Here is a 27,224-nt window from a genome sequence, read left to right on the forward strand (position 1 = left end):
CACACCAGCCCACCAGCGCCATGCCAGTCCCTTATCTGCCCTGACAATGCTCCAGGCAGCCAGGTGGCACTACCTCTCAGTAATTTTCCACAACTTGAGAGAAGACGAGCCTCTCGCACACTTTCCTCTTAGGGGTTGCTCTGAGGACTGAACGAAGGCACGCCTACAGCAGGCTCAGGTGAGTGCCTGGCACCACCCAGGAAGCCCACCTCTGCCTTGTTTATTACGAAGCCACGGTTCCCCACAGTGCTCTGGGCACCCCCCCCCCCCAAAGTTCACAGGCTGCTGAAACGCATGAGCTTCGCCGGGTGGGCTGGGGGGATGTTAACAAGCAATTAACGCCAGGCAGGGACAAAGATGCCAAGGAGGGAAGGAAGAATCATCAGCTCTGGCTGGCTTGGGCAGGGCAGGGAGAGCGGAGCTGGACAGGCTGCGCAGAGGAAGTGGTTTTTGGTCCAGTTGGGTCTTGTTCGCGGAAGGAGATTTCCAGGGGCAGAGAAAGGGGGGAGGGAGCCACTTGAATAACAGGATGACCAGGCGACGAGTCCAGCTGCGTGTTCCCGTGCCAAGTGCAACCACGCGTGATCATGAGTTCGCTCAGGCACCCCGTTTTACGGACGCAGACCCTGGGGCACGAAGGGGACCCGAACCCTACTGTCAGACCCTGGGGAAGGGCATTTCTTGATGAGGGGAGAGCGCGGGGGTGGGGGTGCACTCGCGCATTCACAAACGCCTGGCACCGACCGCCCGGCTCCGTGCTAGCTTCTGGGGACCCAGGGGGTCCTGCAGGCAGGGTCCCGGTTCTCTCGGGCAGGGAGGCAGCAAACAACAGGCGTGCGCCGTTTCAGAGACGGAGGAGGGCTCTGCAAGAGCAGAGCGCGGGGCTGGGGCCGGGGGCCGACTGCTTCAGGTGGCCAGGGGGCTCCGGCCAGGAGGCGCATCTGGGACCCGCAGCGCACGCGTCGGGGGTCGGGAGCGCCCAAGCCGCGCGCGAACGCGCTTCGGGGCGCGGCTGCCGAGCGGCGCTTCCGGGCTCACAGAGACGCTCGCCGCGTCCCGGCAAAGTGCGCCTGCGCCCATTTTGCAGATGCGGGAAGCGAGGACGCGCAGCCAGCCCCGGCAGGGCGGCGGCGCGGACGCCGGGTCGCGGGCGCGAGCTCCGTGCGCGCCCTCCTCTGCGCCTGCGCGGGAGAGCTCGAGGCGGGGGGCGTGGCTCCGGGGGCGGGGCCGGCGGCTTCGGGGCGGAACCTCCGCGCGGCTACGGCGGGCGTGCGGGGGAAGGCTTGGCGGCCGAGCCGCGGCCGGCCCCCGGGAGCCGCGCGGCGTCCGCTCGGGCTCCGGCTCGGGCGCCGGCTCCCGCCCCGGCTGCGCGCGCAGCCCTCGGGCCGCGGGCCGCCCTCCTCCGGCCCCGCCCAGCGCGGGGAGCGCGCGGCCGCCGCCAGAGCCGGAGACGAGGGCGACCGCTGAGCGGGAGGCGGCGGCGGGAGCGCGAGCTCCGGCCAGCGGCGCGGCGGCCCGGCAGGTGAGGGGACCGGGCGGGCAGGCCCCGGGGGGTCCGGGCCGAGAACCCCTTCGGGAACTCCGACCGACCTCGGTCCCCGAGACCCCTCCCAGCCTTCCCCTGGGGACCCCAGCCTCCCGAGACACCCTGGGGGCCAGCCCGCGCCCCTCCGGACCCCTGGTCCCCGAGACCCTGTCGCAGTCCCTGGGCCACCTCTGGCCCCCGCCACTTGGAGGACCCCGCAACCCGAGACCCTTCAGGGTTTCCCCTAGACTTCCAGACACCCCGAGGACTCTCGGTTCCGGAAACCGCCCCCCACATCGCCTGAGGACCCCCTGAGCCCGCCCCAGGTTACCGTCCCGGTGCGCGGGGCTCCTGAGAAGCCCCCTGGGCCGCGCAGGCCCTCGGTGCCCTCTCTCCCCACCCCGGGGCTGCTCCCCTGCCCCTCTCTCTTACCACCTGCCCCGAGTGTCCACTCCCCCTTTGGCTGGTCTCCAGGCTGGGTTTCTCAAACCTGAGGTCCGTGGACCCCGAAGGGCACCCGTGCGTCTTCGCCTGGGGTTTGTGAATTCACGAGTACCCAAGAAGTGGGGGCCTGTAACAGGTCAGCCGATGAGCCTCTGTAACAGAGCAGGGGGTGCGACCTCAGCCCCCGCAGGATCATCTGTGTTTGCTGTTGCATTGAGGCCAGGGCAGGGACAGTGTTTAACTTTTAATGCTCTTTGATGAGACTCATATGGCCTCACAGAAGAGTCTAGAGAACAGCGCTGATGTGGTGGAGGGAGGGAGAGCTGCGTCGGTGAGGGAGTTAGGGCAAGTCAGCCTTTGAGGTTGTCTCCTTGGCTTAATCTTTTCACTGGTGGGACGCGTCTTTTTTCTCTTGAAGGCCCGATCATTAGGAGGAATTGACACTGGAGCTGGAGATGACAGAGTCCTTGCTCTCAGGGCCCCACGCTGGAGGGGTGGGGGTGGGGGTTAGGAGGCTGAGCAAGTGGGTAGTTTTTCCAGTGTAGTGGCATTGAGTCCGGCTGGGGTGGGAGCCGGATTCTCAGGAAGTGGCGTTCCGGAGGGCTCGTTGAAGGGGAGGAAGGCTGGTGGGTAACAGGTGAGCGGATTCTTGAAGGTTGGGGTTGCGGAGAAGCTTGCCAGAGCAGTTCCAGGGAAGGGGACAGTGTGTGAAAAGGCACAGAGGTGTTGCCACGAGGCACAGCCGATCTTGGAAATGAGAAGTGTGGCTGGAGCCGAGATCCATCCTGGGATGGCTGGAGACGCGTTGCCTCCCTTAATGAAGATGTTCTCAGGGTGGTGTTGGAATCTGACTTCGTTCCCTGAGGCTCATGCCCTTGGCCCTGTGCTGATTTACTGCCTCTGCCGTCACCCCAGGCAAGTGGTGATGCAGCGCAGGGCTGAAGGAAGGGAGGACTTACTTGGTGGGTAGAGAGGAGGGAGGGGAATTCTGGGGAGACCAGAAGGGGGGAACCCGGCAAGTCTGGCCGAGGGCGGGGTTTGAGGCAAAGAAAGGGGCGGGCGGGGGGGTCAGGGTGAGAGTCTGGAGTCAGAGTCCAGGCCCGCTGAGGGGTTTAAGGAGGGAAGTGAGATGGTTTCTGTGTTTATGAACAGCCACTGGCTGCAGGGGGGGTGGGAGTGGGTGTTGTCTGGAGGAAGCCGGGTCATGGGAGCTCGTGAGAGAGGGGTCCTGGGCCGGGGTGGTGACAATGGGGACCGTGGCTTGCTTCCTCAAGTCCAGAGCCCCAGGACTGCCTTTCAGCTCTTTCCTGTCTGAACCTACAATTTTCTGCCCGGGAACTGACTTTGGAACTTACTAGTTCCTGGAGGAGAGGTTTTGTCCTTTTTTAACTTTAACTTTATTTATTTATTTTGAAAGAGACAGCGTGTGAGTGGAGGAGGGGCGGAGGGAGAGAGAGAGCGTCCCAAGCAGGCCCCATGCTGTCAGCACAGAGCCCGAGAGGGGCTCCATCCCACAAAACTGTGAGATCGGGACCTGAGCCGCAGTCAGACGCTTAACCGGCTGAGCCACCCTGAGCGGCCCTAGGCTGTGTTCTTTTAAGTGTTACCGCTTTTAATGTTTCCAGCAACGCTAGCAGACGGGAGATATTACTCCTCTTCTTACAGACGGGAGATATTACTCCTCTTTTTACAGACGGGAGATATTATTCCTCTTCTTACAGACGGGAGATATTATTCCTCTTCTTACAGAGGGCGGAGATAGAGACTCAGAACGAGTAACTTAGCGTTAAGAGGGACCACCAGCACCTGGTTGCTTAACTTGGAAGGCCGGGCTCTCCCTGCTACACCCTGCTTCCTCCCTGCCAGGAGCCTGGAGCATCCCCTGGCCCGGAGAGGGAAGTCCTGGGAGGCGGTGTTGGATCCCCAGCCCGCCCTCCTTGCCCGTCCCTGCGGAGGTCGGCGGCGTAGACCAAACAAAACTGTTGTGAACTGCTCGTTTTGCCTGCCGCTGCCTCTGCTGCCTCTTAGATCTTCCTCATAGTGGCCTCTTCTCTTAGCATTTCTGGAAAATGAGTCACGGAAGCAAGTGAAACTGGCGGTCAGTGAAACACCGTGGCTTGTTATTTGTGGAGATTTGGCGGTAAGAAGAGGTATGTCGGATGCAGTGAGTGCCTTAGATGGGGGCTTGGGGTCACGGTGGAGCAGGCGGTGCCCAGGGCAGTGCAGAGTTATGGCCCATGAGCCAGTGGTGAGTGTAGAGCGGGCCCCTGACTCCTTGGGGGGCCTCCACCAGGTCACTCCCTCTGAGTCTCCATTTCCGCTTCTCTAAGACGAGGGCATCTGGCATCCCGTACCTTTCGGATCCCTCCGTAATGTTGCAATTCATTAGAGGTGGACTTTCTAGAACATCTCTTCTTTTTGTTGGGTTGGAGACATGCTGGGGGTTCGGCCTGCCCTTGGCCTTGGTACTGGTGTGTCTTCACCATTATTGGCTTATCATGAAGTGGCACATCTGTTTGAGTTAATTCGACGTGTCTCATCTGATGATGGACAAACTCAAACAGCCAACACGTGATTAGTTGGCGGGGTACCCGGCAAAATGTCAGGTATATTTGCTGTTCTGGACCACACTCGTGTTAGGAGAAAACATCATGGTGGCTGGCCTCTTAGAAGGGTTTAATGTCAGCCTTGGCCGGATGAGATGTAAGAAAAATAGCTACTTCAAGGGGTTATTGGGAGGATTGAGAAAATGCATGCAAAGTGCTTGGTGCTTTCCCCTGAATCTCACACGGGAACAAAAAATGTCAGTAACAAATGTGGTTTTTGGACTAAACTGTGACTTTTATGTTTTTTATTGGTGGGGGGTTTTGTTGTTTTCTTGGTTTGGGAATTTCTGCCCAGTTTATGCCCAAGCAACTCTGGAGGCGTGGTTCATTTATAACTGGTAAAAATAAGCATTTTTTTTTTCCCTGTCGTAATTGATTTTGACTGAACTTTAGAAAGTGATGGCTTAAGTGTCATGTGTTCAAATTAAGGTTCAAATTAAGTGTCATGTGTTCTGTAAAGTGAAGAAAAACAGTTCGTCCTGGAGATCCCCTATTAGGGCTGGCTGGGACGAAGTTTAGGCTGCACTTTGGGCAAATTAGGGTGTGGTTGTGCTCCCGCCCTGGCACAGTGGTATCGCGGAAATAAGCTACCCGAGGCTGGGGGAGGTGAGCCGGCCGGTAGCGGCGCCCCCTTTCCCGTTGAGTGAGAACCTTTTCGGATGTTTGACTCACCTGGAGTTTTCACAACAATCCAACCGCTGGTGTGGCTGGTGGATTCCCAGGTGACAGACTTGGAAACTGAGGTGCAGAGAGCTCTCCCGGCTGGGACGCGGCAGTGTTTTCTCGACTCCAGGTCTTGTGTTTTCTCCGTGGTGCCTCCAGCGCTGCCTTCTGTTGGGAGTTGTAGTTTCGGGTCCGGGCCTCTCTCTGCGGTTCCAGAAGCTCGGTCGTTACCCGTTTGCACCTTGTTTCTGGATCAGGTGACCTCGTCGGCTCATCCGACTCTCTGGCAGTTTGTTTCTCACGCCCAGGTGACTCATTTGTGGTTAGAAGCGTGGCTGTCGGCAGTACTTGAAAGCTTGGGCTCTTCTTACCCCGTGAATTGTGCTTCTGGGCCCCCGCCCCCAAGTCTGCGTGGGAAGCCAGGCTGCCCCGAAGAAGGCGGTTTGTGGGAGTCCCGTCGGAGTAGGAGAGGGCAGCGGTAGCCACGGGTGTCCGTGCCGGGAGCTGTGGGAACTGCCGTGGGACGCCGCTAAGTGGGAAGTGCTCGCTTCGGGGCTCCCGGGCTTTGAGACCCGCCTTGGTGCAGCCAGAGTACAACAGGTGGGTCTTGGCCTCCTTGTAGGACATCCCGGTCTTTAGGAACCCACGCTGGTCCCACGGATAGCACTTATCCTTGTACAGTTGACGCCTGAACCACACGCGTTTGAACTCTGGGTCCATTTACCTGCAGCTTGTTTTCAGTAAATATATGGGAACATTTTTTTTTCGAGTTGTGAGTCTGTGAGTTGAAAGAACACAGACAAGCCACATAGCCTAGAACTGTCACAAGAACTCAGAACAAGGTAGGTATGTCTGAATGCATAAAGTATTTGTAGATACCAGTTTATTTGATCAGTTAACTACCATAAAGCACACACAGATCCATTAAAGAGTTAAAATTCATCAAAACTGGCAGACTGTGTGTGACTTCATTCTCCGTGGAGAGAAATGTCGACAGACGTAGAAATGCACTATTAAAACTGCATAAAATTACCTGTAGGCCTACTGTACTGTCAGTATTTTGTAGCCACCTCTGGTCGCTGTTGTGGTGAGTTCAGGTCCTGCCAGTATCTGCTTAAAATGCCACGGGCACCGATCTCCCCGTGAGCATTTCATCTCTCTGTGCATTTTGTGTCTCGGTAAAAAGTGCTCTCTTGTGGCTCTTGCTGTTGGTAGTTAAGTTTTGGGGGAGTCAAAAGTTCTACGCACATTTTCAACCACGTGGGGTGCTGGTGCCCCACCTGTTCAAGGGTGAGCTCCGTCCGAGTCTGTCTCCTGTGAGCGGCACATTTACACATCTCTCCGTGTGGCTTACTTCTGTAACAGTGGTGGCTGTACCGTTGATAGAATGTTGTACAGAGGGCCGCCCTGTTGCCGGGCCTTTGTGGGAATCCAGTCATGTGTAGTCACGATGGCCGGTGTCACCCTTGGGCACACCTTCTGGGAGCATCTCATTCCGTCGCTCTCTGGATGGACTAGAGGTGAGGTGAAAGCCAACACGTGCAAACTTTGGCAGATGTTTGCAGTACCCCCTCCCCTGCTGTGTGAAGGGAATATGTTTTGAGTACATGTCTCTTGCCTGTGATCAAGGGCTGTACGACTTGAGAGCTCTCCCCACTCCCCTGGGTCGCTCAAAACCTGTATAATTCACTTACAGAAAGAAACGAAGGGGTTTGTCTAAGGACGTTTGTTGATCCCACAGACTAATTCGTGGTTCGTGCTGTAATTTGTAATAGAAGGTAATTAGTTTCAGTTTAAGGTTTTTGTTGTGCTAACGCAATAAAGACCATTCTTGACAAATGTTTTCTCCCTCCGCCTCAGCACTCCAGATCCAAGCACTCATTGATCCGTTCTCTTGACGCTTTGGTCTCCTTCCTTTCCCGTCTCTGTGCTCTTCGTGGTAGTGGAAAACAGTGGTGGTGATGGGCGCTCCAAACTAGGGTCGGTTCTGCAGCTCAGCGTCTGGGCCTGCTCCGGCAGGTCGTTGGCTGGCCTCCCGGGCGTCACCCCTGCCCTTGTGCTGATCGGGCTGCTTGGCTGGCACTGAGTGGCCCCGGGTAGCCTCTTCTGTGTTGGGTCGGGGGTGGTGCTGGGTTGTCACGTGGTGTACCTCAGCTCTCCCCTCGTGGCTGTTCACCCTCCCAGAAGGCTGGACTGCACTTGACAAGGCCCGAGTTCCAAGAGGGCTGGTTCCAGTGTCAAAGTGCCCCTCAAACTTTTGCTCGCTGCCTGTATCCCATTGGTCAAAGAAGTCACATGATGATGAGGTCCAGAGTTAGTGAGTGAGGGGACCGTCCAAGGGCGTGGTTATCAGGAAGCAGGATGGTAGGGGAAGGTCCTTAACAGTCTGGCACAGTGGGTTTAGGGAGTTGGGAGGGGGCCTTGTTTCGCTAGCCGTAATCACAAAGACCATGGTCGTAGTTTATTCTTTTTTGCGTTGGACTCCGTTTGATGACCATTTATTTCATGCTGGATGCTGGGGTTCAAAGAACAGGACAGTCTCTGGTTACTCTAAAGCTAGTTCATAAACTATGCATGATCTCAAATTAAAAAAAATTTTTTTTAATGTTTTTATTCATTTTTGAGACAGAGAGAGACAGAGCATGAGCAGGGGAGGGGCAGAGAGAGAGGGAGACACAGAATCCGAAGCAGGCTCCAGGCTCGGAGCTGTCAGCACAGAGCCCGACGCGGGGCTCGAACCCACGGACCGTGAGATCATGACCTGAGCCGAAGTCGGACACTTAACCGACTGAGCCACCCAGGCGCCCCTCATGATCTCAAATTTTAAGCAGAAAACATCCTGTTAAGACTTTTATTCGTGGTTTTAGAGAAAAAGGACGAGAACTGCTTATACAGATCTGTGTTGGGGCCTGATTCCACTTTCAGAAAATGCTGATAGGTCCTTGAAGAAAAAAAAACAAAACGGGTTGCTCTGGGCCTGCACACTGGTGACGACATGGTCACCAAGGAAACCAAAAGATGCAGCTTCTAAAAGGTCTCTGAAGGCTTTTGTTACTGTTGTCTAGAATCTGATTGGCTTAGCAGAATGGTGTCGGGGATGGGAACAGACTGCCAGCGGCCTGCCCTGCGTCCTGCTGAAACTTCTAGGATCTGGCGCTAATGGCCTTGGAAATCTCCTCCTCGGCCCTTGGATTAAGAAGGAGCGCTTTGGGGGTACTTTCTGGGTTATGGTGAGATTTGGCTCTGCTGATGATTCTGCTGAAAGGACAGGAAATGAGGTAGTGTCTGTAGCGTGCAGTGTTCGAACGAACCGTAGATGTCTAAATATGGGCAGCTGTGCGGTTCATCTTCACGGTTCTTGGGTTGAGTTTTAATATAATTGAGTGCTTCCCCTGCTGGCTCCTTGGGTTCTTAAAGGTGCAGTGTCTCTGTCTCGAGGCACATCTGGCCATTGCAGTTGGAGCCCGTGACTCGGTCTGAAGTGCCGTCTAAGGAGCTGGCTTCTGACCTTCATCGAGCTCAGGCAGAGAGAGGTTTGAGCGCTTAATCCAGCAACAAACCGCACGGCAGGGCAGGCTCTCATCTGTTACGTAAGCGTTCAGTACTTGCCGGATGAGTTCCTTTGGCAAACTTTGAAATCACATAATTTCGGAGTGCCATCGAGCCTGCCAAAGTTTAAGTCGTTCATACTTTTTGACAGGTGTGTCAATGCAATATTTAGATTTCCAGTTTGTAACTAAGGTCCTGCCTGTGTGGCGAATCACAAGCAGTTGAACAGAAGTCGGGAGAACGGCAGACAGGTGGAAGGAAGGTTTTTACCATGGAAACAGTTTGAGGCATTTCTGAAGTCTTTGGTTGACCAGTGACTGTTTAAGAGATATTCTAAAATGTTGCGTAGAGAAGGCCGAGGTGAAAGGCTCCTCCCCAGGAGTAACTATTTCAAAGCGATGTGTGTTATTTTGGGGGGGAGAGTGGGAGGCAGCTGGATTGGTCAACCGATAAGCATCTCACGTTAACTTTTCTTTTCTTTTTTTTTTTTTTAACGTTTATTTGAGACCGAGAGAGACAGAACATGAACGGGGGAGGGGCAGAGAGAGAGGGAGACACAGAATCCGAAGCAGGCTCCAGGCTCGGAGCTGTCAGCACAGAGCCCGACGCGGGGCTCGAACCCACCGACTGTGAGATCATGACCTGAGCCTAAGTCGGATGCTTAACCGACTGAGCCACCCAGGCGCCCCTCACGTTAACTTTTCAAATATGATTGAGTAGGACCGAGCCTCAAGTTCCTTCCTGAAGCAGGAGGTTGAAGAGCTACCTCACTGGCAGGTCGGAGCCCGTGCTGTTTGACTCCACAGTTCGAACATCCAAGCACGTTTCACGGGAGACAGCCTCGAACTTTCAAAACTTGGTTGGCAAGAATTCACGTTTTATAGTTGTTAAAACTGACGATTGGTGCATAGTTATTGATATCTCAGGGCTGGGGTCCAGGGTTACTTAATATGGTGGAAAGCCCCAACATTTGTTACCTTCCTTAGAAAATATCTAGTAGGTTAAAAAAAAAAAAAAAAAAGATTTGACTTGATGGCTCTGATCGGAACTTTCCAGTGGAGAGGATGAAGGGAGGGGACGAGAGCCAGCCCGAACTTTGCCAGCCTTCCCCTTTGGGTAGATCTCAGGCCTCTGTGCAGGATTCCTCTTGCCTGTGGGCTGTGCTTTCTTAACATTCGAGCGAAGGTCACAGACACCATCTGGAGGTCGATGGAAGCATTGAACCCCTTCCCTGGGGCGGGGCGGGGCTGAGAGATGCATCCACGCCTGCACACGGGTGTATCTATGTTGTCAGGGCATATTCTTAGGATGCCATTTAGCTCTACAATCTAATGCTTATAGACCTATTAAGCCTTGTTTACTTACCCTGGGAAATTTTTTTGGTGACCTGATTCTAACTGAGATTAAAAGAAAAAAAGACTACACATGTAAAAAGGTGGTTTCCAGTCAGTGCAGGTTAGGATATGACAAACCAGGCTTTTCCATATTTGCTGGCCACTTTTCTGAAAGGTAGTTTGTCAGTGCATGCTGAGATGTTTTACGGTGTTTATATTCTTTAACTCAGCAATTGTACTTCTCAGGAATCTCTCCTAAATAAATAATTCCAAAATAGATAAAAATCTTGGTGCACAAAGATGGTTGTCCAAGTGCTATAGTAATGTCCTGCCTTGGGATTTTAGAGAAAATAAATGATGGCATATTAATAAGGTAGAATTTTGTGTATGTAGCTATTACACTTCTAGTTCTGAATTTAAAAAAAAATTTTTTTTAACGTTTATTTATTTTTGAGAGATAGAGACAGAGCGTGAGCAGGGGAGAGGCAGAGGGAGAGGGAGACACAGAATCGAAGCAGGCTCCAGGCTCTGAGCTGTCAGCACAGAGCCCGACGTGGGGCTCGAACTCACAAACTGTGAGATCGTGACCTGAGCCAAAGTCAGACGCTTAACCGACTGAGCCACCCAGGCGCCCCTAGTTCTGAATCTTTTTAATAAGGAAAGGAAAATGCTTTTATTATAACGCGTGGAAAAAAAGTAGGGTATGACCTTTGGACTCCAATGATGGGAAAAATGTAAACCACCTTGAGGGAAATGTACAGATGTTCCTAATAGTTCTTGCCCATAGGTAGCGGAGGAATGGGCTTTATAAACTTGATTTTTCTGTATATTTCCTTATTTACAGAAGTATTAGTTCTGGAATTGGGGGAAAGTGATTCTGTAAACTTCGTAGACTATGGAGATAGTTTGGCTGTAGAGACCTAGCTGGCTTAAGATGCTTGTTTTACGGAAGCTAAGAATTGACCTTTTACTTAGTTTGTATCTTTGGACTAGATTTCAGCCTGGCTGCAGGAGGGCTCCGCGCCCTGGAGATGTCGTCCCCCTGGCTTTGCTCTGGTGGGCAACTTGCCATCCTTCCTCCCGTGACCAGTCGTTTGTGCGCGTGCCCACGGGAAGCCCTCTGGAGTAGAGTCCTCTCACGGACCCGCCGTGCCGTCTGCGCTGGGCACACGTTACTTTCCCTTCCCTCTCTGCCCAGAGTAGAGCTTCGGAGAGTCTGAATCTGAGCCTCCGCCTGGCCTGGTTGGTCACACAGGCGTGGGAACGGTGGCTTGGGAAGCATTCTGGATGTATGTTTTTTGTATATGGCATTTTTTAGGTATTGTGATTTAACAAAGATCCAGGACCTTTGATTTGAATTCTAGCTTTCACTCTTCCAGAGTCTTAACAAGAGAACTTTGACCTGGGAAATAGAAGGCACGGCTGACTTATTTTTCTCCCTAGGATTTACAGATGGATCCAATGGAAAAGACCACAAACAGAAGCGAACAAAAATCCAGGTAAATAAAGTCAGCTACACCTTCATGCAGGTGTAGAGCACCCGTCACGGGTCTCCTGAGCTGGTGTTTAGCCCCCGCACAGGGAAAGTGGAAGGAGAACGTCGTGTCAGGAGGGATGCTCGGGCTGTGTAGCCGCCCTTTGCTTCAACAGAAGAACTGTTCCAGAAGGCAGTTCTCTCTTTGCCCGAGGACGTGACTGTAACCTGGTCTCCAGACCAAGCAACAAGGGAACCCAGAGTCCCGTCGGAGACTGGGAGGAGACTGGGAGTGCCATGCTTCTCTGGCTCAGCGGACCGCGGGTTACGGGCGTTAAGTGGTGTCGGGTTAAGGAGGTGTCAGCCTGGGGTGGGTCGCGATGGATAAGTGGCAGAAACCCGGTTTGGGCCGGGGACTCTCTTACCTGTCGCCGCCAGCAGGATCATTCTGTCATCGCGGTTGGTCTTTCCGAGCTCCCAGCAGCGTCAAAAGAGTTAAAATTGTCGGCGTGTTGTCCCCGTGTGTAGAGGACTTAAATACGCGCTGCCCTCCAGGGGGACTCGTGACGACCAAGGCACAGCCGGCCCCAGCTCCTTTGTGGACGGAGGGCAGAGCGCGTGAGATAAACCCACAGCACAGCATGATGGGCGGGGCCTCTCTTCCAGCAGTGGCAAGAAGGGGGGGTGACCGTGTTTGACCTGAGCCCCGCAGGTGTTCCTGGATGTCATGTTCCCTCTGACTGTGGTCCTTCCAGGGTGACTTCCGCGCGCTCTTTCCCTTGTTTTTAAGCAGAAAGTTTTTAAAAAGCCTCATCCGGAAGCAGCCCCAGGAGCTGCTCCTGGTCATCGGGACGGGCGTCAGCGCCGCGGTGGCCCCGGGAATCCGCGCCCTCTGCTCGTGGCGGAGCTGCATCGAGGCCGTCATCGAGGCCGCCGAGCAGCTCGAGGTGCTTCACCCCGGGGACGTCGCGGAGTTCCGCAGGAAGGTGATGAAGGACCGGGACCTGCTGGTCGTCGCCCACGACCTGATCCGGAAGATGTCGCCTGTAAGTCTGTTTCAGAGGGCCGCTTCGGGTCTCCGTGGGTCGCTTGCTTCCGGACGGGGCTGCAGAGGGCGGAGCTGATTCGAATGCTTGCACGAGCCCGTGTCGCGTTCTGTTCTCGGCCGGGTTGGGCTGACAAGCCACTGTCAGCTTTAGAACCTGTTCGTGTCCTTTAGAACCTGAACCGTCCCTTCCGACAGCGGTGATGCGGGCGCACCGCGGGCCTCCTGAAAGAGCCCGTGCTGAGTGGAGCCAGGATACGAGACGTGGTGACTGGGGTGTCATGCCACACTGGGGACGAACCTTGGTTTCACGCCCATTTAGCAGACGGGTATCCTGGAGGTGTGGTTTTGGTTTAAGCAGGCCAGCTGCGTAGCTTCGGAGGACAGGTGGTTCCCGAAAACATTTTAAGATGGGGGAAGCTAGAGCGTCTTTGTCCGCAGGGGGACGTGATCTGGTGGAGAGGAAGAGCGGTCCCCTCGAGTCGGGGGTGCCGGCGCAGGGGTGGGGGTCTGCCGTGAGGCAGCCGCCGTGGACAGGCAGGGACGCTGGGAAGCTACACGATGTGGAAGAGTCCAGGGGCGGGTTTCTTCTGGTTACTTCTGGGTTTATTAGAGCACAGCCATCATCTGAGCGTTGGTGGGGGGGGGGGAGGGGGGGAGGGTGTTGGAGACGCTGCACAGAAAGCATGAGAGGGTGTCTGCAGGGTCATCAGGGAGACCGGGAGAGTTTAGGCCGCTGTGCCCCCAACTACTGACTTAATGTGGTCACATTTGTGTCCCCCACGTGGAAGTCCGGGCAGGCAGCCCCGGGACAGCATGCTGGTTTGCCAGGGCCGGGGCCCCCGGGCCTTGTTTTGTTCCTCTGCCAACATGTGCCTGTCCGGCAGGGCAGGAGGGGAGCGGGGAGGGCTCCCGCCTCACTCCTGCCTGACGTGGGAGCTGCATCTACCTGCGTGTGTTCTCGTCGCGCCGGCCTGGGTCTCCAGCGTCTGGGAAGTGTTTCGGCTGGGCAGTTGTCCCAGGGGACGTGTTCTGTTGGCTCGGGGCAGCTGGGACGTGGGGCCAGGCCTGGCCCGCTGCCTGTTTTGTAAATGAAGTTGCCGGTGCCCAGCCACGCCGATCATTTGTGTATTGTCCACGGCTGCTCTCACGCTCAGGCGCAGGGTCGGGTAGTTGTCACAGAGACTGAGGCCCACAGAGCCTGAAGCAGTTGCCGTCTGGGCCTTTGCAGACGGGGTTGCTGAGATGGACGGGGACGAGTCAGTGGACAGAGTAGTGTCGTGGGGCGGGTGGTGCGGGGCCACGTGTGGTCAGAGGTGGTTCATTTGTTGAGAGGCCACGAGGCAGACACTTGGAGCTCCCGCACAGATGGAGCCTTCATCTACTCTTCTCTTTACTTCTGTGCGCTTTTTTAAACTTCGTAAGACAGGAGTTAAGGTGAGGCCAGCCGGAACGGTTGTGTTTCCCCAGCCACGGTCAGCAGGTTGAGAACAGGTATGGGGTAAGTGGCGAGTTTTTCCAAATTGCCAGGAAATCCTGGCAAAGGACGGGAGGGGCAGCGAGGTTGAAAGCTTGGTCAGGGGAGTAGTTGCGGTGATAGATCACGGAATGTAAGCTGCCTCCTGGGAGAAGGTGGGTGGCCGGGGGTGGGTGGGGGGGGGGCGGGTCTGCGGGACCCGATTCGGTGGTGGGCGGGTCCTGCTGGCTTCGGGGTGGCCCTGGGCGCCGAGGTGCTGGCAGGGTGAGCAGGCGCGAGGGGAGGCCTGGCCAGAGGTTCTGAAAGGGCCAGGCTCTTGGTGGTGGTGAGGCTCGGGATGTGACAGCAGGCCGGTGGCGGAGATGGGACGCGGTCAGTGGAGGGGAGGGAGGGAGGTGCTTCGAGGGTCAGCTGAGTGGCTGAAGGAACCGGCAGGAACTGGCCCAGAAGTACAGCCAGAGAGACTTGATGGGGAGCTGGGTCCACCCCTGTGCTCCCAGGGCCGGGCCGGTTTTCAGTGGCACCAGGAGGTGCATGCTCACAGAAGTAGGTGAACGTGTGGGAATTTACTGATGATGGGCCCACGGGAACAGGGGAAGGGTTTTTGGGGTCGGGGAAGGAGTCGAGAATGTCAGAAAAAGGAGTCGAGCGCTGTCCTGGGGTCTTGGGACCCGGGACCTGCACCGGGACAGAGGTGGCTTCTGATGGACAGAACTGAGGGCGGGCCAGCGCATGTCGTGTCGTGTGCGGTGGGGGTGGCCGGGAGGCTCAGCCTTCCCGAGTGCACGCTGCCGCCTGACCCCCACGCCCCCCTAGCTGCCCCCCAGCCCCACTCCCCCGCGGCCCCTCTCAGCAGGGCTCTTCGGAAGCTTGTCTGTGTTTGCGGCTCCCCTGCCCTCCTCTTGAGCCCGGGCTTTGCCCCCGTCACTGCACGGAAGTGGCTCCGGTCAAGGCCGAAGGTGACCTTTGGTGCTCCATCCAGAGGCCGGATCTCCTTCCCGTCCCATTGAATCACCCAGCAGCGTGTGCCTTACTGTCCTCCGCCTAACTTTAAGATGCTGTGGCACCGAGAAAGAGAAAACCAGCACCTCTGCAGCTCCTCACAGGGAATCTGAAGTCCGCAAAGCCCCACGTGATCTGGTGCCCGGTCACCTCACCTGCCCGCCCTTACCCGCCAGGGCCCCGGATCACCCTCGGACCCACCTTTGCTGCTGCTACCTCAGTGCCTTTGCGTCCGCTCTTCCCTCTGCTTGGGCCACTCCCAGAGGGTGTGTGCTCCAGTGTCCCCATTCCTAGTGCCCTTTGCCCCCAGCAGCGCCGTCCCCCCTTTTCTGCTTTACTTTCCTATAACGTTGGCCACCACTGACGTACCACTTAGGTTTTGTACATTGTCTCCCTCCTCCAGGGTTTTAGGAAACTCTATCAGGTTGGGGTTTCCTTTCTTTCTGAAATCAGCAGCCAGAAAGAATATTGCTGCCTAGGTGCTCAGTAGTTGCTGAGAGAGGATGTTTTGGTAACTCTGTTCCCCCTTTCTGTAGCGTACAGGTGACACCAAGCCCAACTTCTTCCAGGACTGCCTGATGGAGGTTTTCGACAACCTGGAACACCACATCCAGAACCCGCTGGTGTTGCAGTCCGTCCTCAGCCTGATGGACAGGGGCACGATGGTCCTCACCACCAACTACGACAACCTGCTGGAGATTTTCGGGCAGCAGCAGAGCAAGCCCATGGAGTCCCTGGACTTGAAGGACAAGACTAAGGTGCGGGCTGCAGGGTGGGGGGTGGGGGTGTCTTACCCCCTCCGCAGGCCGACCGAGCCCTCCCTTTCACGGCAGCACATTAGCGATCGCGACACCGGGAGGGCGACGGCTTGTCTCACCTGCGCGTTTCCTCTGTGCCTTTGTCCCGCGCACGTGCGAGGGCTGCTCACGTGCGTGCGTGTGCGTGGCAGGCCCTGTGGGAAGGAGGGCCAGTGGTTTGGGTAGCCCCTCCCCCTCGTTCTGGATCGGGTGATGCTGTGCGCGATGTTGTTATCTTGATATTTTTCCCTTAGTACCGTACTTGGAATGTTTCCCGATCACGAAGCTGTTTCTAAAAGCATGCTTACAAACGGCAGGGCGATGGGAGAACTGAACCAGAATTGCCATCCTTTCTCTGTCATTATTAGCGTCTTTGCACAAGTACAGATAACACTACTGTGAAGATGTTTACACTTGTGTGTCTTTCTGGTGACTTCTTTAGGGTAAAATCTCAGAAGAGCGGCAGGGTCAGAGGGCATGAATATTTTAGACAGATGATGTGAATCACAGGTTGCTTCCCGGAAGATAGCCAGTTCCTGCCCCCACCAGCTGCGTCAGAGAGCACGCGTGTCCCACATCTTGTCAACACATGTCACCAAAAAACAAAACAAAACACATTTCTCCCGTTGAGGTGGAAATCGGTGAACAGTGTACGTTTCTGTTTCTCTTATCGCTAAGGTCGATCCTGGTTTCATTTTGTTGACTCTGTTTCTTTTATGAAATGTCTGTGTCTTTGTGTGTTTGCGTAAAGATGTTGTGTCATTACTAACGCTGCTGCTGGGTTATCCAGCTCATCTGCCCAGGAAGCCGAAGCGCGTAGAGATCGCGCCTTGACGTTGAGGGCTGCTCCTTGCGCCCTCCCCCGCGGAATGTGGCGAAAGCGTGTGCCAGCACGGTCCTCATGGTGGGGTCACGCCCTCCCCTGAGCTCTTTGTGACACGTGACGGAGCGCCTGCTCGCCGCACCCCAGCCACGCGGTCCCATCTGCGAGGCTCTCTGGCTGCTGCTGTTGTAAATCGCGTCCCTGGAAATCCAGCGCAAAGGGCCTGTGGCACAAGTGCCGGCCCACCTCCTGCCCGGTGCCCGCAGAGCTGGGCTCCTGCGGCGTGTCTGGTGGTGCCAGGCCTGCCCGCCGATGTGACGGTGGCCCTGGCGTGAAGACAAAATGGAGTGTGTGTGATGTGCAGCTTTTCAAGGGCCTTGTTCTAGATCTTGAGGTGAAGTCAGTCCAGGGCTGTTTGATGAGTTATGGGTCCACACGTGTGTTTTTCTGGGCGTACAGACGACACGTCCACGGCAGTGACTAAAATAGAACGAGTCACTCAGAAGCGAAAGTCTCCTTCATCCCCCTCAAGGAACCGGTCTCGGCAGGTAGCTGGCATCTCACGTGCTGAAAGCCGTCTGTAAAGCAGTTGTTGGTCCGACAGGACTCAAGTGGCACGATAGCCCGGTTCCTCTTAGGCTTTAAAGGTGTGATTATAAAGTGCAGTATTTCTCTCGCTCTTTCCAAGGAACGGTTGGAACCCGCGAGTCCGGCGTAGATGTCTTCCTCTTCTGCCTCCTTTAAATAATAGCTTTCTCCCCTCTGTCCTGGCTTGCTGTCCCACAGGTCCTTCAGTGGGCGAGAGGGCACATCAAATACGGAGTTCTCCACATTCACGGCTTGTACACCGATCCCTGCGGGATGGTCCTGGATCCGTCGGGGTACAAAGATGTTACTCAAGACCCGGAAGTCATGGTACGGCCCCCCTTCCTCAGGCACCGCTTGCGCCCCTTGGGACTTGGTGGCCGCTGGCTGCTTGCCGGCAGTCCGAGCGGGTTCCTGGCCTCCAGGCATATTCCTGCCCCTCTGTCCACACAGCTGGCGCTGTTCTCAGCTCTGTCTCCCGGGGCTGGCGCGTTGAACGGAGGCCCGGTCCTCGTGCGGTGCGGCCCGGCCGCTCGGGGACGCAGGTGAATCTCTTCGGCGTGATCCGCGCCGGTTTTCTCCGGCCTCTCGTCCCGACCTCACGTGGTGCTTTTTTGCATTCTTTCAGGCCTCCCCTCTCCTTTCTCTGCTCGGCATTCTCTCTAGCTTTCAAAACCTTGTTTTACGCTTCATTCCTTCCCTGGGAGGCTTTTTTGATATCCTGGACAGAACGAAGTGTGGGAAAGCTGCTTTTCAGCTTTCTATAAACTCTTTTAATTAGAGCGCTTACAAACCACAGTATTCTCACGGAGTCACCGGCAAGCTCGGGGTCGGGCGCCGTGGTCCTCGTGCCGATCCCGGCCCGGGGCCCAGGTGTGGCCAGACGGGTGGCTGGGCTGATGCCCCTCAGCTGCGTCGGTAATGCTGTGAGGACGTCTGGGTGGACACCGGACCTCCCCCTGGGGTGTTGGGCGTCCGAAGGGGCAACTTCCTGCCGCACGCCCGAGTGACCGCGCAGAGTCCTGGTGGCCCCCTCTGGCCCGCTCCCTGGGGTCCCTGTCCTTGGTCTCCCCCCGCCTCAGCTCTCTGCTCTCACTCCCAGAAACCCAGTTCTGACCGCGGCACCCCTGTTACCGTCTGTGAGCCACGGAGACACGTTAATTCCAGACCGTCATACATAACAGTTCTGGACAGAAACGAATGGAACGTCCTTAGTTCCCGTTTCGAGAATTTAAAATTGTACTTAATTCCAGGAGATTTGACTGGAGGGACTACACCACAAGGTGGGTGGTGGGTGGGCGTCAGACTCTCCTTACTTTAAGGCACGTCTACGCTGGACGTCGACTGGGACCTGGATCCGTGACCCCGGCTTGGAGAGGAAGGGGCTCCCGCGGGTGCCGAGCAGGGAGCGTGTGCGCGGCTCGGGCCTCAGTTTGCTCGCGCGCCACACCGCGTTGATGCGAACGGCTTTGCCTCTCACACTGGGGACGGTGTGGCTGGTGGGGATGGCCTGTTGCCGAGCGACATTCTAAAGGCGCAGGCGCGCGACCGGGCGTGACCTCGCCGTCTTTCGGACGAGCGTCCCTGTCTCTCGGCTGGTTTCTCCGCAGGAGGTGCTCCAGAACCTGTACCGCACCAAGTCCTTCCTGTTCGTGGGCTGCGGAGAGACCCTGCGGGACCAGATATTCCAGGCTCTCTTCCTCTACTCGGTGCCCAACAAGGTGGGGCTGGAGCACTACATGCTGGTGCTCAAGGAGGACGAGGACCACTTCTTCAAGCATCAGGCGGACATGCTTCTGCACGGGATCAAGGTCGTGTCGTACGGGGACTGTTTTGACTATTTTCCCGGATACGTGCAGGACCTCGCCTCTCAGATCTGCAGGCAGCGCAGCCCAGGTACGGGCCGTTCCCCCTTCCGGGCGTAAAGCGATGGGGTTCTTTCTGATTTTCCTTTCTTGGGGATAGAACGTACGTACCGCGAGACGAAGTGGAGATGTAGTTTTACACACCCTTACGTTGACCGGCCCTCCAGCCACATTTTAAAAGGGTCCGCGTGTCCGTTACAAATCGGAGGCTGGGGCGAGTGGTCTGATGGTAACGTCTGCGAGCGGAGCCTTAGCGTTTAGCGCTGTGCGTGCAGGAGGCCCCGTGTACTCCTGTTTCCGATGGCCGGCTATGTCCCCGCCGAGGCCCTTAACCAGGAGAGCAAACTGCCCAGCCGGCCGCAGCCGTTGAGATGCCGAAACCCCAAAAAGTGCAGAGACCTCATTTATTCTCACCGTGGCGCTGCAGCTCACGACTTAGAACCACAGAGACACGAGACGATTTCACGAAGACTTTTCTTTTCGCAAATAACATCTTTTCCCCGTTCTGCCGCGTGCAGCACACCCTCGTAGGTGATTCCTGGCCCGGCTGGGGGGGAGTTGTTGACCTGCCCAGGAAGGACCAGGGTAACTGAGCAGCTTTTAAGTGGGTCAGCCAGTCAGAAGGGCAGTTGATGGCTTTGAGGTCGGGGACGTCAAACACGGATGATGGTGGGCGTGGAGCGGTCTTTACTGGCTGCCATTTAATTGCAGCCAGAACCTCCCCCCACTCCCCCCGGGCAGGGGACTTGGGTTAACCACGTGGACGGCTGCACGTGGCCGCTGTGACCTGGAAGGCCAAGATTGCGGCTGACCGGATGTGTACATGGTCCCGACAGCTCCGTCTTTCCCCGCTTGTCCTAGCGGACAGTGGCTTTACGTCGAGGGCAGTGGTCCGTGTCGTAGCCGGAGGAGCAGCGGGGACGGACCCTCACGGGGCCCCACCCGCCGTCAGCTTTACCTTCTCCACCTTCGTGTTCGGTCACAGGACCCGGGGCCACGAAACAGATGATTCGATAGATGGCGAGGCCAGCTCAGAGGCAAATCACTTGCCCAGTGAACGCCCAGAGATTTCGGAGCTGGAGCAGGATCTGGTGTGTCCCAGGCAGGCCCGCGCGGCCTCGTCCTGCCCCTCCCCACGGCCTCCCCCGCCTCTGCACGCACGGCTGCCCCGAGGACCGGGGCTCACGAAACCCGAGTGCCTTCCTGTCCCCGCTAGACCCCCTTCCATGACCCCGGGTGCATCCGACGAGCTGTCAGGGCCAAAAGCTCTTTTGGACCCGGAATCTGTGACCGCGTCCTTCAGGACGTTTGTGCTTACCTTTGCGAATTCTCTCTCTTGACCGGAGAGGGTGGTGTCCTGGTGAGGACAGTCGTGACAGTGACCGCGGGTACCGTACCTTCCTCCCCGTGTGCCAGGCTGGCCCAGACGTGCCACACGTGGAGCCCCTTGGTCCTCACGGTAACCCTGGGAGGAGGCAAGGAGGGGCGCTCCCGGCCCGGGGCCCCACGGCACACCGGAGCTGGCGTTCAGGTCCCCTTGTCGTGCTGCCTCTCCGAGCAGCCCTTGCCGCCGTCCCTGCCGCTGCCCTGAGGATGAGGACGAAGGGCACGTGACGTCTCCGTTCTGCTGACTCTCTTCTTTCTTCTCCAGATGCTGACCGAGTGGACAGCACCACGCTGTTGGGTAAACAGATCTTGATTTCTGCCAGCCCGTTCTTTGCCTACATGTGCTGCTAGCTCACTGCCGCTGTTGCAGAATCACCAAGTGTTTCTCGTAGTAAATACTTAGCCTGTATTGAAACGGCCCCCCCCAGAGGTGATGGCCAGCCCCGCCATCGCGAGGGTCCCTGCCACAGCACGGGGGTTAAAAACGCGTCCCCCCAGCAGGGAGGCGCAGCTCAAACACGGGTCATGTGCTGGCACCCGAGAATAATTTCCCGTCTTACAAGTGAGAGTTGCAGGGCGACCAGACAAGACTCCGTCTAAGGTGTAGCAGGCCTGGCCCGGCCCCCTCAGAAATGTCCATCGCCAAGGTTCTGAGCTTTCAGATCAGTTTTTCTGCTTGCTGCTTGTTGGAAAGGTGCAGCTTCTCGCTGCCAGGCCCTCTCTGGCCGGTTACGAATTTGCAAGACAGAGCCGGGCCGGGTGGCGGCCAGTGTCCTCCTGTGGGCGGAATGGGCACTGGGCTGTGCACAGAGGTGGGCTGGTGGGGGAGAAGGGGCCGGTCTGTGCGGCCCTGGTGCCCCTGCCCACCTGGCTCGGCCCCTCCGCTTTCCATTCCTGCCTCGTTTCCCTGTGAAAGGACGCCTTCGTTAGACCCTTTCCCACTTAAACGTGACTTTCAGATCCGTCCCTTTCTTTGGAAGAAAGCGCAACCCGTGGGGCATGGCAGGGGTTATTTGGCTATTGTTTCAGTAAAATCCGATTTATTAGCCCTTGAAGGGTGGATTCTAAAACAGATTAAAAATTTTCACCTCATAGGTAATGCGTGTCAGGACTGCGCGAAGAGAAAGCTGGAAGAGAACGGGATTGAAGATTCAAAGAGGCCCCGACGGTCCGATGCAGGTACGTGTGGCTTTCCGTGCAGTGGCCGCTTGGCCACACACAGCTGTTGGCGGCCCCTGTGTTTTGTCCGGTCATGAGGCCCCTTGCCGTGGGCGGGAGGGGTGAGGACACGTGTGTCCATTGAAAGCGGCACGCGCTTGAGGAAGCACACGGGAGGTCAGCCCAGGCTTCTCGCAGTGAGCGCTCTGTGCCGTCACACCCGCTTCGAGAAGCAGCATCGCTGGGAGCCTGTCCCCCACCCGCCACACCCCGGCTGACCACCATCCTGCCTTCTGTCCCTCGGTCCGCAGGGAAAACCACTTCAGGTCATCTGTCTTTTGTTCCCCATGTCACCGACAGGGAGTTACGTAAACTGTTGATTTAAGCGGACAACGTCCGTGGCTCCGGGAGAGGAGACGTGGCGCCCTCACGCCTGCCTCCAGGCGTCGGCGCATCACCTCTAGTTGCCCACGTGCCGGCTCTGACTCCCGAACCGGCCCCTGCTGGTTGCCAAGGTCATAGCACGGATTGTGCCCTTCGGTCTGTCTATAGGCGGTAGAGTTTAAAAGGTGGAAAACAAAAGCGATTACTTTATTAAAACGACGCAAACGTTTTTTTTCTGGCTGAGCAGCCACCCCCGGTGCTGTGTTAACGGGACCAGTGTCAGCGGCGGGATGTTGTCAGTATCGAGGGCAAATGTGCTTTTTTGCTTGTTGCGTGTCGGTGCTTTTTATTTATTTTTTTTTTTAATTTTTTTTCAACGTTTTTATTTATTTTTGGGACAGAGAGAGACAGAGCATGAACGGGGGAGAGGCAGAGAGAGAGGGAGACACAGAATCGGAAACAGGCTCCAGGCTCTGAGCCATCAGCCCAGAGCCCGACGCGGGGCTCGAACTCCCGGACCGCGAGATCGTGACCTGGCTGAAGTCGGACGCTTAACCGACTGCGCCACCCAGGCGCCCCTATTTTTGAGGAATTTTTAGATTTCTCTTTGCCCTTGTCCAAAAAATAATGTTTTGCAGTATTTCTTTTTTTTAAGTTTATTTATTTATTTTGAGAGAGAGACAGCCAGAGCTGGGGAAGGACAGAAAGACAGGGGGAGAGAGAGAATCCCAAGCAGGCTCCACAGTCGGCACAGAACCCGACGTGGGCCTCGAACTCACAAACCGTGAGATCATGACCTGAGCTGAAATCGAGAGTCAGACGCTTAAGCGACGGAGCCACCCGGGCGGCCCACGTTATTTTCCATTGGATCATCGTCTGTCATAGGGCCCCTCCCTTCCCGTGACATTCGGCCTTCTGCCCGGCTCTGGACTGTGCACACTTGCCGTGTGGGAGCTCTCTCGCTTCCTAGGCCACTGTTGCAAAGACCTGTCTTCCTGCCCCGGCCGTCTGGCCAGGACCTCCTCAGGGGGCGCTCACAGCCCCGTTGGGTAGGGGGGGACACCCCGGCCCTCGGGTGTCCTCATACTCCACTCACGGCCGGGGTGTGGGATTCTGCTGGGAAACCCACCGTCTCAAGGGTCCGTGTTTCCTGTTGGAGATGGTCTGTTGCCAACCCAGTTCTCAGTGGTTTGTAGGTGATCTGTTGCCTGCCTTTCTGGAAGCTTTCAGGATCTTCTTTTTCCTCCTGTTCAGAAATTTCACGAATTTAGGTGGAGCTCTTTTTTATATACGTTGCTCAATTTTTTTTCCTGTGTCTCCAGCCCCAGGGATAATCTCTGGTTTCCCTGATTATGTCTTTCTGCTGTGTCCCCTTGTCCTCAAATTCATGCTGGCCGGGCCTCCTGGATTGCGTTCCGAGGTCCTGCACTTTCTCCGATGTCTTCCTGTTCATTTTGTGTTCAGCTCTTCAGAAACTTTCTGGGAGATTCTCAAAATCGTGTCCTAGTCTCTGGGTTCCGTTTTTATTTTGAGAGTATTACTTTTGATTTCTGGGAGCTCTTCTGTGTTCTGATTTACTCTCTTTCGTGGCATCTTTCCTCCCCTCCCCCCAAGACCGTGATCTTTTCAAATCTTGAGGGATACCAGAGGCTTCCCTGGTTGTCTGACTCCATTCCTGACAACATTGGGATTGAAGATTTTCAAATAACAGTTTGTTTATTTTTTTTGCTTTACATAGGAAAACCGAAGCAAAGTGCTCCTAAACGTAATAATCCACTAAGAATTTCTAGGCCTATGAAGCAAGTAACTCGTCAGTTTACCTATTTATTCGGCACCTAGAAGTTACCCCTCGGTGGGGCTGCCGTTAGAGTATCTTCCTCTTCTACATCGTGGGGAGCTTGTGCTGTCGAAGCGGCCTGGCACAGGTGCAAAGATGCACGGTGAATGCGGAGAACGCTTAGTGAAAGGAAGCAGTTTTATTTGATTTATTTACTTAATGTTTTTATTTATTTTGGAGACAGAGACAGAGCATGAGCAGGGGTGGGGTGGAAAGAAAGAGGGACACAGAATCCCAAGCAGGCTCCAGGCTCTGAGCTGTCAGCACAGAGCCCGACGCGGGGCTGGAACTCACAAACATCGGTTGGATGCTTAACCGACTGAGCCACCCAGGCGCCCCAAAATGAAGTAGTTTTAAAAGTGCGGCTCCATGCAGAGTGTCATCACCGGAGTAGGGCTGGTGACAAGGGGAGACGGGAGGCTGTGGCCTCGTTCATACCGGTTGGATGGACGCCGAAGGGGCGGGCGTCCGGGTCCTTCGGCTGATTTTCTATAGCTTCAACACACTTCCCTGCAGAGAGAGGATGCCATTCCAGGAGCAGTTCCTCTGAAGTCTTTTGGCAAATATTTGGGTTGTGAATTTCGCTAGTGGGGACATTTGTAACCAGACAGCGAGGGAAACGACGAAATTAGCGTTGACCTGTTTCCTCCAGGACAGGTGGTGGTTTCCGCTGGTCTGTCTCCTCCGTTTTCCTCCTGTCTGTCTGGGGCTCCTCCGTCGCCTGTGATACTTAAGAAGGCAGATCTTCTGGTCATTCTCTGCTGGTAGTGTTTCTGCTGCCACTGCCGCGTGCGTGCGCTTCTCCCGTCCAGGGCCTCCCCTGGGTGGCAGGGCTCACCGCCTGGCAGACTTCACGGGATCAGCGGACGGGCCCCGCGTGCCTGCACCCGCTGCTCCCCAGGCGGCCGTGAGTGATGCTCAGAGGAAGCCCTCCGGGTCTGCGCTTAGTGCAGTGGCCGTTCCCATAGGCAGGTGGCGTGGACCCGCTGTTCCTCCGAGAAGGGAAAGGCGCCCGTTTCCACGGGTGGAGATTCCCGTCGGTCTTTGCAAACCTAGCACGGTGATTTACTTTGTTCCCGATGGCGCGTACGGGTCACAACGCCGTTTCTGGACAGTGGCCACTGTGTCAAAGTCTTCAGCGTGTGCGGAAAACTGAACGGTGTGGGACACCGACGTCCCGTCGTGGAGGCTCCTCTGAGCTGAATCTTAACGTCTGGGTCTTTCTTTGTTTTGTCGCAATAGACGATGCCGGAGGGTCTTGAAATCTTTAAAACCGCCAAAACCTGCCACTTGAAGACCAGCCTTGTGTAACCGCAGTGCCGTAACCCAAGCAACGAGGAATGTTCAGAGAACTCCGCGTGGCATCTCTCGCTCCAAAACCATCCTACACCCCGGGAGAGCCGCGCGGGCGCCTCGGAGGCCGGCTGCAAGTTCCACCGTGTGGTTCGCGCGTTCGGGAGGTAGAGCCTCACACGGGCCCCGACGGACGGCTACCTCAGGGACCGGCATGGTGGGAGGGAGACCGGACTCCTGGCTTCTGCCCGACGGGCCCCCTTCGTCAAGGTGGTTTTTCTAGTAAAAAGGGGAGGGTGAGGACTGTCCAAGCAACAGTAGTTGCCAAAGAGGAAAAAAAAAAAAAAAAAAAAAAGACACTTAAACTTATGATTTTTACGTGGAAACGTGTTACTGTAGAAAAAAATTCAAAGTACGGTGGTTGCGTTGTTCGCTAGGAAAGAACGAGCGGGTGCTTGTTTGAGGCACCGAGCCTGCTGCTGTGAGGGTGGTCGGTGTTGAAGAGGAAAGGCCAGCTGAGTGGGGTCGCTTTGGAATTCCCTAATTTTGGTGACTTCGGCTCCAAGGAGCGGCAGGGCCCAACTGGCCGCGGAGCCCCGGAGCCCCAGGGCCTTTGCACGAGCGCAGCTCGGCGCCGCATAAGTCGGTGTTGCGACGGGTGCCTGAGAAATGACCAGTGGAGCGCAAGACCAAGTTTGCAGCTTTTAGTTAGAATAGAAATCCCACGTTTTCGGAGTCTTTATTCTATGGGGGAAGGTCCAGCCTTTCTGTTATCTCTTAGAAGTGTCTCCCCAGGGCCCGTTTGGGGTTTGCCTGGAATGAGGTGGGCAGACCTTGTCAGGGGCATTGGGGTTCACGCAGGCAGGAGAGCACCACGCTGGGGGCAGGGCTCACGCCCAATGGTGGCCATGGCGGTGACCCTGGGACCCTGCTTGGTTTCCTCCCAGAGGCTGCCTATTTTGGATGTGCTGAATTCCATGATGCTCCCCATTGAAGGCGCTGGCCCCCCACCCTCCCCCCGGTACAGAGAAAGTTAAGAACAAGAAACATAAGGTTGGAACATGTTGCGAGTGAGAGATAAGCCAGAGACCTGCTTGAGACACTTTTTTTTCTCTTTTTGAAGCATGAAAAATCTTTTATGTTACTCTGGTCATAAATAAAATTTTAACCTCGACTACATGTGCTCGGCTTTAGTTACGACAAAGCTGGGGGTAGTGGATTTAACGAGAACTTTGGCCTTGACTTCTCAGCTGAGAAGTGACTGCTTGTGTTTAAATCTTCTAAAAAGCAGAGATTATAATTTGTTGGTTTTTAAAGACACATTTCCCAAGTGCAACCAGAGGCGAATGTTTGCGTCTGAAAGTTGGTTGGACGCGGGGCAGGCCAGAACGACCGGCGTGGAAAGGGATGCGGAAGAGGAGAGGTTGGGCCAGCTGTGCGCCACGCTCCAGGCCGTGAGGCCTCGTCGCCGTGACGGGCGGCCTCTGCAGTCAGGTCGGCTGTCCACTGAGCGAATTCAAACGCACGCTGGTTCCAATGTCATTGGTCTGCTAGAGGCACCTGGAGCATGACTCGCTTGTTGGTGGCTCGCCGGCTGGCTCCCTGGGCCCGTGGTGGCACCCCAAGCACAAGTTTCCCGCCGGCCTGTGGTTTTCAGGAACGGGGTAGCCGGTGCCGTGACAAACCGTGCCGTGAAGGATCACCAACGGCGTGGGTCCCGGTGAGAGAGTGAGAGCGGCCCAAGGTGCGACCGGGGTCGACTCTGAGCTCACGTGGCAACGGGGACGTCTCGGCGCGAAGCTGATGTTGTGTAAAGCGGAGGAGGTCCGCGAGGCAGAGGTGTTGCTGGTGTTTTCTTAGGAACAGGAGACAAATAGAGTGGCCTCTGCTCTCTACACTCGATAAGAGATTGGCTGGGTGAGGGCAGGAAGGAGGTCTTCTGTGACTTTGGTCTAGGTGGGCACACGGGGCACTCCG

The 27,224-nt window shown here is 56.1% G+C and overlaps 1 protein-coding gene across 8 annotated transcripts; it reads left to right on the forward strand.

The window, feature by feature from the left end:
• Positions 1 to 85: 85 nt before the first annotated feature.
• Positions 86 to 26,421, forward strand: FAM118A (family with sequence similarity 118 member A). Of its 8 annotated transcripts, none has more exons than XM_047064985.1 (9): positions 86 to 178; positions 11,565 to 11,620; positions 12,386 to 12,641; positions 15,656 to 15,877; positions 17,526 to 17,654; positions 18,935 to 19,220; positions 20,841 to 20,873; positions 21,671 to 21,754; positions 25,197 to 26,421. In XM_047064985.1, exons 2-9 carry the CDS (start codon positions 11,574 to 11,576, stop codon positions 25,214 to 25,216), a joined length of 1,077 nt encoding a protein of 358 aa, XP_046920941.1. In that variant the 5' UTR covers positions 86 to 178; positions 11,565 to 11,573; the 3' UTR covers positions 25,217 to 26,421. The 8 variants fall into 8 exon arrangements, 6 of the variants coding, with proteins under 6 accessions (XP_046920941.1, XP_046920944.1, XP_046920940.1 ...); XM_047064988.1 differs by having other exon boundaries at positions 12,389 to 12,641; XR_006959692.1 differs by lacking the exons at positions 86 to 178; positions 25,197 to 26,421 and adding exons at positions 1,440 to 1,522; positions 20,175 to 20,280 and having other exon boundaries at positions 21,671 to 21,728.
• The last annotated feature ends 803 nt before the right edge of the window (positions 26,422 to 27,224 follow it).

The sequence above is a fragment of the Lynx rufus genome, unplaced genomic scaffold (genome assembly GCF_022079265.1).
Source record: "Lynx rufus isolate CCGP_SWC_20201006 ecotype Redwood Valley unplaced genomic scaffold, mLynRuf1.p SCAF_7, whole genome shotgun sequence".
NCBI lineage: Eukaryota > Metazoa > Chordata > Mammalia > Carnivora > Felidae > Lynx > Lynx rufus.